This window comes from Otolemur garnettii, unplaced genomic scaffold, assembly GCF_000181295.1.
Source record: "Otolemur garnettii isolate 467f Iridium unplaced genomic scaffold, OtoGar3 scaffold00274, whole genome shotgun sequence".
NCBI lineage: Eukaryota > Metazoa > Chordata > Mammalia > Primates > Galagidae > Otolemur > Otolemur garnettii.
Window position 1 is genome coordinate 303,291 of NW_003852669.1, and position 14,507 is coordinate 317,797.

General features: G+C 41.2%; 1 protein-coding gene across 1 annotated transcript; it reads left to right on the forward strand.

Annotated features, from left to right (window-relative positions):
- Nucleotides 1-7,324: 7,324 nt before the first annotated feature.
- Nucleotides 7,325-8,744, forward strand: NPY2R (neuropeptide Y receptor Y2). Its single transcript, XM_003803002.2, has one exon. It carries the CDS (start codon nucleotides 7,558-7,560, stop codon nucleotides 8,704-8,706), a length of 1,149 nt encoding a protein of 382 aa, XP_003803050.1. The 5' UTR covers nucleotides 7,325-7,557; the 3' UTR covers nucleotides 8,707-8,744.
- Nucleotides 8,745-14,507: the final 5,763 nt, after the last annotated feature.

The window sequence follows — 14,507 nt, forward strand, 5'->3', positions numbered from 1 at the left end:
GGTATGGAACCAGAAGAAACCCTGTATAGTGAAGGCAATTCTTAGTAATAAAAACAAAGCTGAGGGTATCACCCTACCAGACTGTTGGCTGTACCACAGGCCATAGTGATCAAAACAGGATAGTATTTATTGGCCCCAAAATAGAGATACTGACATTTGGAACCAAATAGAAAACCATGAGATGAAACTAACATCTTACAGCCACCTGATCTTTGATAAATCAAACAAGAACATACACAGGGGAAAAGAATCCCTATTCAATAAATGTTTCTATGAAAACTGATAACCAAATGTAAAAGACTGACACTGGACTGGCACCTCTCACTACTTACAAAAATTGATTCAAGATAGATAAAAGATTTAAATCTAAGGCATCAAACAATAACAATTCTTGCAGAAAATATGGGGAAAACACTTGAAGATCTGGGCCTGGGGAAAGATTTTATGAAGAAGATTCCCATGACAATTGCAACAACAAAAATAAACAAATGGGACTTAATTAAACTGAAAAGCTTCTGTACAGCTAAGGAAACAACAACCAAAGCAAAGAGATAACCTTCAGAAAAGGGGAAGATATTTGCAAATAATGAATTGGACAAAAGCTTGATAACTAGAATCAACAAAAAAAGACCCAACAATCCCATATATTCACTGGGCAAGAGAGATGAATAGAACCTTCTCTGAAGAAGACAGACTTATGGCTAACAAACATATGAAAAAAATGCTCATTGTCCCCAGTCATTAGAGCAATGCAAATCAAAACTACCCTGAGATATCACAAACCACAATGGGAATGAATGGTCCATGTCACAAAGTCTCAAAGCTGCAGATGCTGGCATGGAAGTGGAGAGAAGGGAACATGTTTGCACGGCTGGTGTGACTGCAAACTAATACAACCTTTTTGGAAGGCAGTATAGACAATCCTCAGAGAATTCAAATTAGACCTCCCATTTGATCCTGCAATGCCATTACTTGGTATCTACCCACAAAAAAAAAAAAAAACCATCCTTTTCTCATAAGGACATTTGCACTAGACTGTTCATGACAGCTCAATTTACAATCACAAAAATGTGGAAACAGAGTAAATGCCCTCCAACCCAGGAATGGATTAACAAGCTGATATATATGTATACTATGGAATACTATTCAGCCACTAAAAAGATGGAGACTTTACATCATTTGTATTAACCTGGATGGAGGTGGGACACATTTTTCTTAATAAAGCATCACAGGAATGGAAAAGCAAGAATCCAATGTACTTTATTCTAACTTGAAGGCAGTAGATAGCTACTGGGGGGTGGGGATAGAGGAATGAGCAAATGAGGAGAGGGGAGGAGGGAGGTGGCAGTGGGGGGTCATGGTACGTGGGACACCTCTTGGGAGCCGGACGCAATTATAAGAGAGACTTTAACAAGTGCAATCAATGTAACTTAATTCTTTGTACCCTCAAGGAATCCCAGACAACAAAAATAAATAAATAAATAAAATAAAGGTGTCTGTGGCAGACACCTGTAATCTCAGCTACTCGGAAGACTGAGGCAAGGGAATTGCTTAAGCCTAAGAGTCTGAGGTTGGTGTGAGTTATGACGCCATGGCACTGTACTGACTGAGGGACAGAGTGAGTCTCTGTCTCAAAATAAATAAATTAATTAATCAAAAAAAACGAAGAAGGGAAAGAGAGACTGGTTGTAAACTTCTAGAAGGAATGGCTTAAAGTTTCTAGGAGGGATCTCAAGGAAACAGACCCTGCAGCTTTGTTGGCTGACTCCACTATCTTGTTTTGCTCCTAGCAGGTAACTCAGCCTGGCAGGCTCAAGGAGTTAGCTGAAGACTCCGCAACAAGGAGACAGGTGAAAGTGTTCCAGAGATGCGCGCTCACCGCGGCGTGAGCGGTTCGGGTCTGGCTCAAAGAGTGAAGGATCCGGAAGTCAGCTAAGCGGCGAGAGCGAGTCTGCGTTTAATGCGCGTCTCAGGGCTTTCCTCTGCTCTCCGGGTTCTGTCTTTGCCCGGAGCCGAGCGCACACCACAGGTTCCAGGTCTTTGGAATCGAGTCCGCGCCGCCCAACTTATGAACTGTCCGCAGATACCTGTTAAGGGAATTGCCGGTGATGGGCAGCGGGATCTGAACTCGCTGTGCCTCGCGGGCGGAGCGCAGCGATCGCCCACTCAGACGAGCGCCACCCCCTGCGCTCCAGCCCTCGGCGCGGGTGCTGAGGATTTGTTCTCGGTGCGATGGTGCGGCGCTTTTCAGTGGTTCTGCGAGAGTCCAGCCCCCACCGCTGCCCCGACACTCGAAGAAGAGAACGCAACTCCGGATTGGACGCCAGGGAATTTTGTCAGCCCTGCTCAGGCGCAGAGATTCTGCGCCCCCGGCTGCCTCCCGCCTGGGACCGCAGCCCCTCACCCGCAGCTGGGTCTGCCAGCCCTGCCTTTGCCCTTGGATTTGGTGAGCCCGGATTCAAGTCCAAGGAGTCTGTCCTCGTCCGGCTATCTCTCGGAACTGGGTAGCGGAGAGCAAAGAGAGAACTTCGTGAATGGGAAAGGAGGAAGGGGTGTTCGAACGTGTCAAACTTGGGGGTCACACGGTGAGTAAGAACCGCAGCCGCAAGTGGTGGGGGTACCCGCGAGGGACGCCGCATTGGGTGGGGTAGGCTGTGCGGGCTTGTGAGCTCGGAGGTAGCGCAGCGGAGAGACCTGGACGCTGTCCTTTCTCCCTCGCCAGGGAAACTTCTCGCCCAACCCTGTGACCTACAGGACCGTTGCCCCGCAGCCTCCTTACCTGTTACCTTCTCTTTGAGGGAGGGATCTGCCTCCTCTCCGCACCCCCGCCTCCGACCCTCGCGTCCTCACCCGCCCACCCGTGGCTCTGCGCGCAGCAGCCAAAGTCCCTGGCAGAGCCCAGCCCGCCCGCCTCCTCATCGCTCCGGCGTCTCCGGGGGCTGGCGTAGGGCAGGCTGTCCCGGGCTGGTGGAGCCCACAGAACGGACTTGGCTTTGGGGACCTTCCAGGGCCTCACTGCGAGTCGCTAACTAGGTAACTGTCGGACTTAGCCGCTGCGCACGTTTGATTCCACGTCTCCGCAGAAACGCCAGGGCCGGCTCAGTAAGTGTCATTCCTAACTCGGATTCACCTCTGGGAACAGGACTATCCCACGAAGAGCTGGGAAGAGGGCGTGGAGGGGGTCCTCAGGAGTGAGTGAACCTGTGCCCCCTCTTTGAGGAAGAAGGGGGCTGGGAGTGATAACATCCACATATTCTACTTTCGCTAGATTTTCTTTTTTCCCCTGAAGATTATTGAATATTTTCCTTGACCTTTCTTACAGATAGATCATCTTCCCAGAACAGTACGTTGTTACTGTTCTTGCCTCTTTTTAAAAATTCAAACACTCGTCCGAAGTGGAAGGTCGTATTGGATTCTTCTAAGCTGTTGAAAAATAGGCACATTTGGTTAAGCATCCACTCGTTTTTACCAGAAGGGTTCACCTACTGGTAGAAACATATGCTGGACCAGAAAGAGTCAAATTGAAAGCTTTAAGACTGTTTGCAATAGGGACACACATCATTTAAAACTCCATTACATGAAATAGACAATGATGTTTTCAAAGAAAGACTCCAGAAGCTAAAATACGCAGAAAAGAGATTTTCAATTTCCTGCTTAGGTAAGCAATCATGTCTTACATGTAGCGTTGAAAGTTCCCTTCTCCCTCTTATGGGATTGACAATTGTAGGCAAGTGTAGGGTCTATGGTTTGAGATTTTTACCTGGGGAAAAATTCCTGGAAGATGTTGTACTAAGGCGAACCTGTGACAATATTGTTGCAAAAAGCCCCACAGTTTGAAATACATACTGGAAGCATGAAGTAGTCTTTGAATTCTGACAATCTGATGTTATTTGAATCTGGGGTGGGGGGAGGAACATCCTGAAACTCTATTCCTATTCTAAAAAGAAATACTTCTATTAGAAAGTTCCTAATGATTCACTTGTTTAAGAAAAGTGTACATTCAAAGTTCTCTTTAAGTGTCTTAAATAAGGTAAATATCTCATTCAAGTAATGCAAATATCATGTTCAGGGAAAAGGTTTTCCCATTTCCGTTTATGATTTATTGTACATTCTTTGAGTTTGTTTTTAACGTGGCAACTTCCTCTGTATACTTTTTTCCTTTTCCACTTTTTTAGAAGTGCTGTTATAAAATGATACATTTTCTTCTCTGGGTAATGCTTTGACCTGACCAAAGGCCAATAGTGTGCTCAGGAACCCTAATCGTGTCCATATGCTAATAGCTTGTAGACCAATAGCAATTCCTGCAGAGAAGTTTTAAATTTGGGGACTTTAAAAAGTACGACTAAGACAGAAAACCAAAATAAGTCAATAAATCAAGTATACTCCCTCCTTTTCCTCCCCAAATCCTTCAATGTCTTTCTTACTCTCATTTTAGTCTGCTGCCACCTCCATTTAATGGCTTGTCAGGGTTGACTAATCCTACTTTGTAAAATCAGTCTCTTAGTCTAAGGGAAATGGTATCAGATATACACTCCAAGACTTAACTGGTTCCTTTAAGTTTTTCCTAATTACTAAGGAGTGGAGGCACATGTGAACAAAGGCTGGCTCCTTAGAACACCATTTGAAATGTATGTAGAAAAACAAGAACATGACAGAGTAGCAAATGAGCCCCTCTGTGTAGCAAGGTTCCTAGGGAAGGGGGGTGGTGAGAGACAGAGAGTGAGACAAAGAGACAGAGAGAAAGAAAAAAAAGTTGGGAGGAGATGTGTTGAGAAGGAGGAAAGAGCTACCTTTAAGTTTAAAAGGGTTTCTTTGTGGTATATGATGTTATAATTAGGAACTGACTTCAGATAGTCTTTCAACAACTTTGTTGCATAAGCAGTTATCTAATTAAAGCAAGAAATATACATAAGGGTGTTATGTCGTAGCAAATAATCCTGTATAGGCATTTATCTCCAGGGAAGGAAAGGATCAAAATTATACTTCATATTTTGCTGACACCCATTCAGTAAAAGTGTGCCTTATTTTAGTTCCATGTTTGTTCTGCCAAATTGTTGAGTACCTTTTATGTGCTGGACACTGTGCTAGGGATTAAACAACAGATGAAGAAAATTCAGGTTCAAAGACATTGCTGCTGCACTGGGAGGAAGGCGGGACCGTGGTGTCATGTGGTCTCTGCAATGTTACAAGTGAGCGCAAGTTATAGCAACATCTGGGAGGCTTCCCAATTTGGAACATGGAGGGCAGAGAGGCATGAGAAAGGCTGAGGGGTTGCTGGAATTGGGAGCAGGGCAGCATGATGGAGTCAGAAGATGTATTGGAATGTCAGAGGGGATGAGGCCGGACAGGTCTGCAGGGATGCATTCATGAAAAGCCTTGAATGTCAAACGCAGGAGTTGGGATTTTTTTCTGAAGGTCAGTCACTGTTAACCACCTGTGAGTGTCAAAGTTTTAGTGGGAGAGTAAATGAATGAAAGCATGTGAGGTCTGTCCAGATAGCATTCAGCAATATAATAAAAAATGCGAGTATTAAGAAAAGGCTGGATACTTTCTGGGCAGACCTTGTTAGCAGTGGATACAAAACAGAATCTATTCAAGAATATTAAAGTGAGGAATCTAATGCAGAGAATTGGTTACACAAATCATGGAAGCCAAATAAAGGATGTTGGGAGAGTGCAGGGATTAGCAAGAGCAGGGAGTCATGTCTACCTCCAGCTTCAGGGTCACGGGAAGTGGTAGTGTAACATCCACTGGAAACAGAATCACAGTGGGTCTGTCCCTTGGAAGCCAGAGCATTGAAATGCTGCTGAGCTCTTGTCCTCTACCTGCCAGTGACTCCCGCCGATCAAAACCAGCCAGAGCTCCAAAGACTTGGAACCTGAAAATGTAAGTCTTCAGCCCCCTTGGGGCACAGAGCAGGCCTGAGCAGAGGAAGGGTGAGGAATGGTGCTGGGGACACACAGGCTCAGGCCAGCGTTGTCTGTGTGCTGAAGAAATATGACTCAGATACCAATGGAGGCAGAGGGTATAATGGTTAACATGATTAATAAAAATCTTCACTGAACAGAGATTCCAAATTAATAGCAGCAGCATTTTGTGATTATGAATATATTCCAAAGGTACCACTACTATGATATTAGGCTCTGTATGCTTTTATAAACTGAAGAAAGGAAACTTACATTAGGAAACAATATGTCACGTTGTATTAAGCACTCTGGACACACTGAAGAAAATAATATGATCACATTTGAATTCCAGAAAAAGCATTTTAACGTCAGAGTGGGGTCTGTCTGGTCAAATGCAAGAGCATCAGAGGAACTGTCCTCCTGTCTTCTTGCTCAGCACGTGACATAGGTTGTTAAATGCTTGCTGAGCATGCTCGTACAAGGATAAGCTGCGTGACAGGCAAGCCACGCCTGGCATCTGGTAGATGCTCCATTGTATCTGTGAAATGAATGAATGAACAAATAAATGCAAGCAAAAGAGGAAAGGAGGCCAGGGAGAAGATTGTTAGAGTTATCATGGTAAGAAATTGAGAAGGACAAATCCAGCGTGGTAGAATTAATGAGAAGTAGACAGTTGGAGGAGATGTGTAAGAGACTACTCTGAGTCGTCTCTTAAAGGTGAGGCATAGAATGCTATATATTAGTTGAGAAGTTTATTTCAGATCATTCTAAAAAAGCAGCTGCTCTACACAGGTTACCTATTTTTAATAGTAATCCCTGCACTAGGAATAACCAATTTGAAGCAGAATCTGTTTACCTTAGGTGTTTTATACATTCAAAGTTCAGGCACCAGGCAAATGGTTTTAATATTTATTTCTTTCCTATACAATTTGTTGTTGTTTATTTATAAATTTAAAACAGTCAAGATGTTGAGGGGAACTTTCCTCTTTTAATCAACCTTAAAAGTAATTTGATGAATTTATAGTAGTTATAACATCGATAGAGCTCAGAATACTCAGCCCACTTGAATCTGTTTGGTAGTGTTCATGTTGGAATTGGAATTATTACACTTTGCTGTCATCGTATACATTTCTTTCTTTCTTTCTTTTTTTTTTTTTTGAGACAGACCCTCCAGCTGTTGCCCTGAGTAGAGTACTGTGGCATCACAGCTTATAGCAACCTCCAACTCCTGGGCTCAAGTGAGTCTCCTGCCTCCACCTCCCAGGTAGCTGGGAGTACAGGTGCCCCCATATTTTTTGGTTGCAGCCATCATTGTTGTTTGGCAGGCCCAGGCTGGATTCAAACTTGCCAGCTCAGGTGTATGGGGCTGGCGCCTTAGCCGCTTGAGCCATAGGCACCGAGCCATCATATACATTTCAAAGACCTGATTTCATTCATCCATGTTTGTGAATAGACTTATTAAAGGACCATTTATTAAAATGTTATACTGCAGGCAATTTTAGGGTTCTGAGGACAGGTATTTTCAGTCCCCAACCAAAATTAAACCAGTGATTTGTGACAGGTCTTTGCTCCACGTTTGTGATTTCCTTGTTCTTTGTATTTTATTGTAGATTCTTGTGCTAGTCACAGGCCAAGTGGAACTGCACTGAAAATGGGCCCAGTCGGTGCAGATGCTGATGAAAACCAGACAGTGGAAGAAGTGAGGGTGGAGCAGTACGGACCGGAGCAAACCACTTCTAGAGGCGAGCTGGCCCCGGACCCTGAGCCAGAGCTCATAGATAGCACCAAGCTGATCGAGGTACAGGTGGTCCTTATCTTGGCCTACTGCTCCATCATCCTGCTTGGGGTGATTGGCAACTCCTTGGTGATCCATGTGGTGATTAAATACAAGAGCATGCGCACAGTAACCAACTTTTTCATTGCCAATCTGGCTGTGGCGGATCTTTTGGTGAACACCCTGTGTCTGCCATTCACTCTTACCTACACTTTAATGGGGGAGTGGAAAATGGGCCCTGTCCTGTGCCACCTGGTGCCCTACGCCCAGGGCCTGGCAGTGCAGGTGTCCACAATCACCTTGACAGTGATTGCTCTGGACCGGCACCGGTGCATCGTCTACCACCTGGAGAGCAAGATCTCCAAGCGGATCAGTTTCCTGATCATTGGCTTGGCCTGGGGCATCAGTGCCCTGCTGGCAAGTCCCCTGGCCATCTTCCGGGAGTACTCGCTGATTGAGATTATTCCGGACTTTGAGATTGTGGCCTGCACAGAGAAGTGGCCAGGTGAGGAGAAGAGCATCTACGGCACTGTCTACAGTCTTTCCTCCTTGTTGATCCTGTATGTCTTGCCCCTGGGCATCATATCTTTTTCCTACACCCGCATCTGGAATAAGCTGAAGACCCACGTCAGCCCTGGTGCTGCTAATGACCACTACCATCAGCGAAGGCGGAAGACCACCAAAATGCTGGTGTGCGTGGTGGTGGTGTTTGCTGTCAGCTGGCTGCCCCTCCATGCTTTCCAACTTGCCGTGGACATTGACAGTCATGTCCTGGACCTGAAGGAGTACAAACTCATCTTTACCGTGTTCCACATCATCGCCATGTGCTCCACCTTCGCCAACCCCCTGCTGTATGGCTGGATGAACAGCAACTACAGAAAGGCTTTCCTCTCGGCCTTCCGCTGTGAGCAGAGGTTGGACGCTATTCACTCTGAGGTGTCCATGACATTCAAGGCTAAAAAGAACCTGGAAGTCACAAAGAACAATGAGCCCAATGACTCTTTCACAGAGGCCACCAATGTCTAAGACAAGTGGATGTAAAGATAATTTGGATAAATTCTGACCAGAGCTATACATCTGGGTGATGAAAGCTCACAGGGGCATTTTGAGTCCCCATTTTAAGGAAGAAAAAGAGCATCTGAATGGTCTTTTCATTAAACATCTATAGTTTAATTCCTGGAAAACTGGTTGGTGGAGCTTAGGTGAAAATACTCATATTCAAAGATAGGGCCGTGGAAGGGTTTGGTTACAGTTGCTTGATTAAATTATGAGTAAAAGCATGGAGACATATTTTTGACGGTTTTCTCAGAGTGAAGAAAACCTGAACAAAGAATTGACATTCTCAGCATTTCTAAAAGGTGGTGGGCAAATAAATTGATTTTCAAAATGCATTCGGACCTGGATCGAGGATGCTGTGTGTAATTCACTGCTCCCCCTTCGTCTGATGAAAAGGCGCCTAAACATACATTTCACGGGGGAGCCACACGCTGTCCTTTATTGCATTTTGTTCTTATTGCTCTTCCTATAGACGAAATCCATCAGGAAACGCCGAGGGAACTGTTGCCAACCATTTGAATGACTTTAAAGAAAGGAGCTGAAATGTGCTGTATAATTAATATTTTGGCAAATGAAGGAAATCTCTAACCCTCAGCCAATTGTTCTTAAAACCAAATGCATGTTTGATGAAAGTTTCTTCAACTCAAAGACTGAAATTCGCAAAAGGAATGCAAACTACCATTTAATTTCTTATTTCAAGCTAGTCTTGCTTTAAAGAGATACTATTTAGATAACAAAGAAACATACAACTTAACACTTTTAATCATTGCTCATTGTTACACCTTATTATTCCTACTGGAGGTAAGTTTGCACTAAAAATTAAATCAGATTAGAGAATAATTTTGTGGCATTTTGTGATAATAAGCAATTTTTGCACAGCTCCATAACTCTCATATGTTTACAGGGCACTGCAGTGCTATTTTCTTTGCAATTCATCTTCCTCATACCCATTCACAATAAATAAAACAAATAATTTCATTAAAGTGGACTGTGGTAAGTAGTACTGAAAACCCTAGATTCATTCTACTGTGGAAATATTCTGTTTCAACCCATTTCACATAAGGTATTTGTCCTCTTTTCAAAATAATTATTTGCATTTTTGATAATCTATGAATATATACACAATAAAATTATACCTATAAATAGTAAAACATATGAATAGATGCTATACTATTTTTCATTTAATTACATTATGACAACATTTTTATTTCGATAGAACCCAACCAAAGATGTTTAAAGCCCTATTCTCTTCAAGAAAAATAATTGAGATGTTAAAATTGTCCCATTTCCTTGGATACTGTTATAGAAATTTCACTGTAGTCCTATTTTTGTAAATATGATAGGATTTATGAATATATTTTTCAAATTTTAGGTAAATTGAACATGAATATTACATTTGGTTACAACATTAATTTTGTTTACTGAAAAGCTTCATGATATGGCTATATTTAAAATTCATACTCTAGCTGTTATTAAAATATTTCCATATTAGAAATAAAAGATTGATTTTTAAGCACACTGTATTTAGGAGTATGAAAAAGAAGGAAAACAGTAGAAGTTAAGTAAGGTGTAAGATATGTTAAGAAGGAACAAAAAATGTATATCTGTAATATATCATAGAGCTGAAGAATTCATTTTTCTGTTGGATACAGCATAGCATAACTGTCCAAAAAGAAGCTTTTTGTTTTTTTAAATAACATATACTTTGCTTAATATATTAACAGAAATTTGTGATTAAATGTGTTCCTCCCATTGGAGAATTCTTATACTATATATATTATTATATTACCTAATTGTAGTTGTAACTTATTAGAATCCAATTAATGATTCAGTTAACATATCTAATCCAATTCCTTATGTCAATTCATTAATAAGATGTCTTTCATGTAGTGCTTTTGTTGTTGAAATAAATAAAATTAAGGAAATTAGAGAAATTGTGAGAAATTGTTGCTAGAGTTTCTGTTTAAGACTAGAGGGTAAGACCTCAATGCAACTGAAAAAGAAAAATGGGACTCCATGGTTAGTCCAGCTCTCTTTCCATTCTGTACCTGGCCTGATTTCATGCATCCACTGCTATGGCTTCAGCTGTAATCCACATTCTGAAGATGCTTGAACCTTTATTTTCACACCAGAACTTCCTTCTAAACTTCATGTCCATGTGGGTTTTGCACCAGCAAATCAAATCCAACTTGTCTTAAACAGAACTTGCTATTTCAGTGCACACCCCACCTTCACTTTGTATTCCTTACTCCCTGTACTGATCATAATACAATTATACACCCACTTCTCCAAAGCTTTACAGAACTTGCACACCTCACCTTTGTTTTGTCTTCCTTATTCCCTGTCCCAGTCACAATACCATTATACACCCACTTCTCCAAAGCTTATCACTTCAGAGTCAGCCTTGACTCCTCTCTTTATGCCACATATACAATTAATGCCTACATCTTTTCCAAGTTGTATATATTTCTTAAATCAGTTCACTTTTCTGTACCCCCATGATCCAGGTGATGGATATCTCCCCAGTTACCTGTTATCTCTTATTTAGATTAATATAGTAGCTTTCTTTCTTTCTTTTTTTTAATCTAAGTGTTTTTCAACCTTTTTAAAAATTATATCATAGCTATGTCATTAATACAGTCATGGGATACAATGTGCTGGTTTTATATACCATTTGAAATATTTTCACCAAACTGGTTAACATAGATTTCATGGCATTTTCTTAGTTATTGTGTTAGGACATTTATATTCTACATTTAGAAGATTCACATGTACCCTTGTAAGATGCACCATAGGTGTGGTCCCACCAATTACCCTTCCTCCACCCTGAAAAAATGCTCATCATCCTTAATCATCAGAAAAATGCAAATCAAAACTACTTTGAGATATCATCTAACTCTAGTAAGATTAGCCCATATCACAAAATCCCAAAACCAGAGATGTTGGCATGGATGTAGAGGAAAGGGAACACTTCTACACTGCTGGTGGGAATGCAAACTAATATGTTCCTTTTGGAAAGATGTTTGGAGACTACTTAGAGAACCAAAAATAGACCTACTATTTGATCTTATAATTCCTCTACTTGGTATATATCCAGAAGACCAAAACCCACACTATAACAAAGATATATGTACCAGAATGTTTATTTCAGCCCAATTCATAATTGCTAGGTCATGGAAGAAGCCCGAATGCCCAATGACCCATGAATGGATCAATAATTTGTGGTATATGTACACCATGGAATATTGTCTAGCCTTAAAGAAAGATGGAGACTTTACCTCTTAGATGTTTACATGGACAGAGCTGGAAAATATTCTTCTTAGCAAAGTATCTTAAGAATGGAAGAAAAAGTATCCAATGTACTCAGCCCTACTATGAAACTAATTATAGGGGAAAAGGAATACAGCAGCTTTCTAATTGGTTCTCTGTATCTTATCTTCTTCCCATTTAATTCCACTTATAACAACTAGACAGAGTGATTTTTCAAAACTCAAATTTTATCAAACCACCCTTCTCATGGAAATTCTTCAATATCTTATCATGATTCTATGGTAAACACAAACTATTCTTGTGGTGTGGAAGGCTGCTTATTGCCATGTCTATATGTTTAGCCCATGCAGATTCGCTTTTCCACCAATATTTGTCGCTAGAGTTTGGGCTTAGGCAGGGATGGGGCTGTTTTAACCACTGAAGTATCAACAAGTATTTGCTATTCTTTGCACCAAGTTAGTACTTGGGTCAGGAAAATCCCAGGACAGTATAGAAAAACTATCCCCTCCAAAGTGGGAGACTAAAGAATGATTCAGACAAGTCCAGTTTGACGAATGAAATGAATGTATTACAGGTTACTCACAGTGGTGCTTGCTCCTGGGTGGCATAGCAATTTCTTTCACAGGGGCTTTCTTGCATGCAAAATCTGCATCTGCTCACCTGTGGTGTTGCCTGGTGTTGGATTTTACCTTCCCAGTAGCTATGCAGAGCTGTCACGTGGTATCACTGCTTGTTCATGGTGAAACAAATCATGCAGGCCCAGATCCATCATCATGCCCAATTATACAACTTAGGTTAATGGTTTTACAATTTTCCACTAAGTGGAGACTTTAGTGCTATGATTACCTAAAGGATACTATAGGACAGCTAGAGCAGTTCTAAATTGCTGGTTTGAACCAGCCATTCCAGGGCAAGAAAGCGCAGAGGCACACAAGAGATATTGAACTCCTTTCCCTGGGCCCAATAGTTGTCTTGGTACATGCTTAATCTATTTTGTAATAATTTTACTGATCACTCCAGGCTAGCTTGTTGTGTGTGGGGGGCATGCACTTTCCCCTCAGTAATTAATAAACTTCCATCAAGGAAACTGAGCTTATGAAGTGAAATAAATATTAAATCCAAGATATGAAGATAAATCTGCAAGGTTTTAAACCACATTTTCCCCCTATTTTTGCATGCATCTTCTAGAAAAGTAAGGTTTTAGCTCTATAGAAGTCTGGTAAAGATACATATTTGTTCAGAATCAGATGGCTTTGTTTTGTTTTTTTGAGGGTCATTAAAGGGAGATATTTGCATTAAGTACAAAAGGTACTACATATAGATTTCATTTATGGCTCATAAACAAGTTCTCTAGAACCTTGCCACCAGGGAAGATGGGGGAGCAAGTCATGATTTGGATAGCAAGAGAAGCCCTTGTAAACATTTCTGGCAGGAAGTTATTAAATACGGGGTATTGAAATCTTATAAAACCACTGGAGGAGCTAGAAGTGAAGGTTAGAAAAGATCTCCACTGAGGAAAAAGGGAAGTGCAAAATTGTAGGAAACCACCACTCATGTCAACATTAAAAGAGGTGATGCATAGGAGAAAAAGCGTGGATTAATCTGTTGAAATATTATTGCCTGCGTTAATCTCACACACCGGCCGACTCCTTCATACATGGAATGGTGCCTTTTGCTTCTCTTCCATTTTCCAAAATTCATGTAAGTATCTCTCATTTGTGGACTTCAAGCCTTACCAGCATGGATTAGGGGAAATGTAATTCTCATGTGTCAGCCTCTAAGATACACAGGAGAGCGTGGATGGGGATGTGGTGCTCAGTTGCTTCATACAACCTAGCAATCTTGAGGGTTGCTCAAATAGTAAAATTTCTAGTTTCAATATGATCCTCTCTTTATTGGTACCATGATTCTTCGGAGTTACAGTGATGCAAATTGACTATAGCTTTCTTCCTTTTCCTCTTATCAAGGCCAATGTATCAATAATACTCTTTAAAACTGCGCCAATATTAAAGTTCAACAGAGGAGTGAAGTATGAGTAAAGACTATTTTTCTTTTCATTTGGAGATGATTGGAATAGAGCAAGAAAGAATAAAACCTGTGTCAATATGTGAAGACTTGAATAATGATCTAAAATCCACAGAAAAATCTAAATTTTGGATTCATTTCATAGTATGAGCAAAAGAAAATGGTATCTCAAAGAAAAAGTAATCTTTGGAATCTTCAAGTTTATAAGAGAGTAAATGTTACTATATATGGCTGAAAATGACAACCAGTTTATTTTTTTCTTGAGAAAACAGAGAACTTAACACAAAGATAGTGGAGAATACAGACTTCGTGATTTTATCTTGTGATCTTAAATAAAGGGAAGCGTTTTCTTAAACAAAAGATGACTAAGGATTGATTTGTGAGGATTTATAAAAGATATCTGCCTGCTAATCATTCACTTTTTTCTACCTTTCTTGGTGTACTGGATCGATGTCTCCAAATCCCACACGTTCTCG

What these genes read in the sequence shown, in the direction of transcription:
- NPY2R (XM_003803002.2), top strand. Translation starts at nt 7,558, where the DNA reads ATGGGCCCAGTCGGTGCAGATGCTGATGAAAACCAGACAGTGGAAGAA.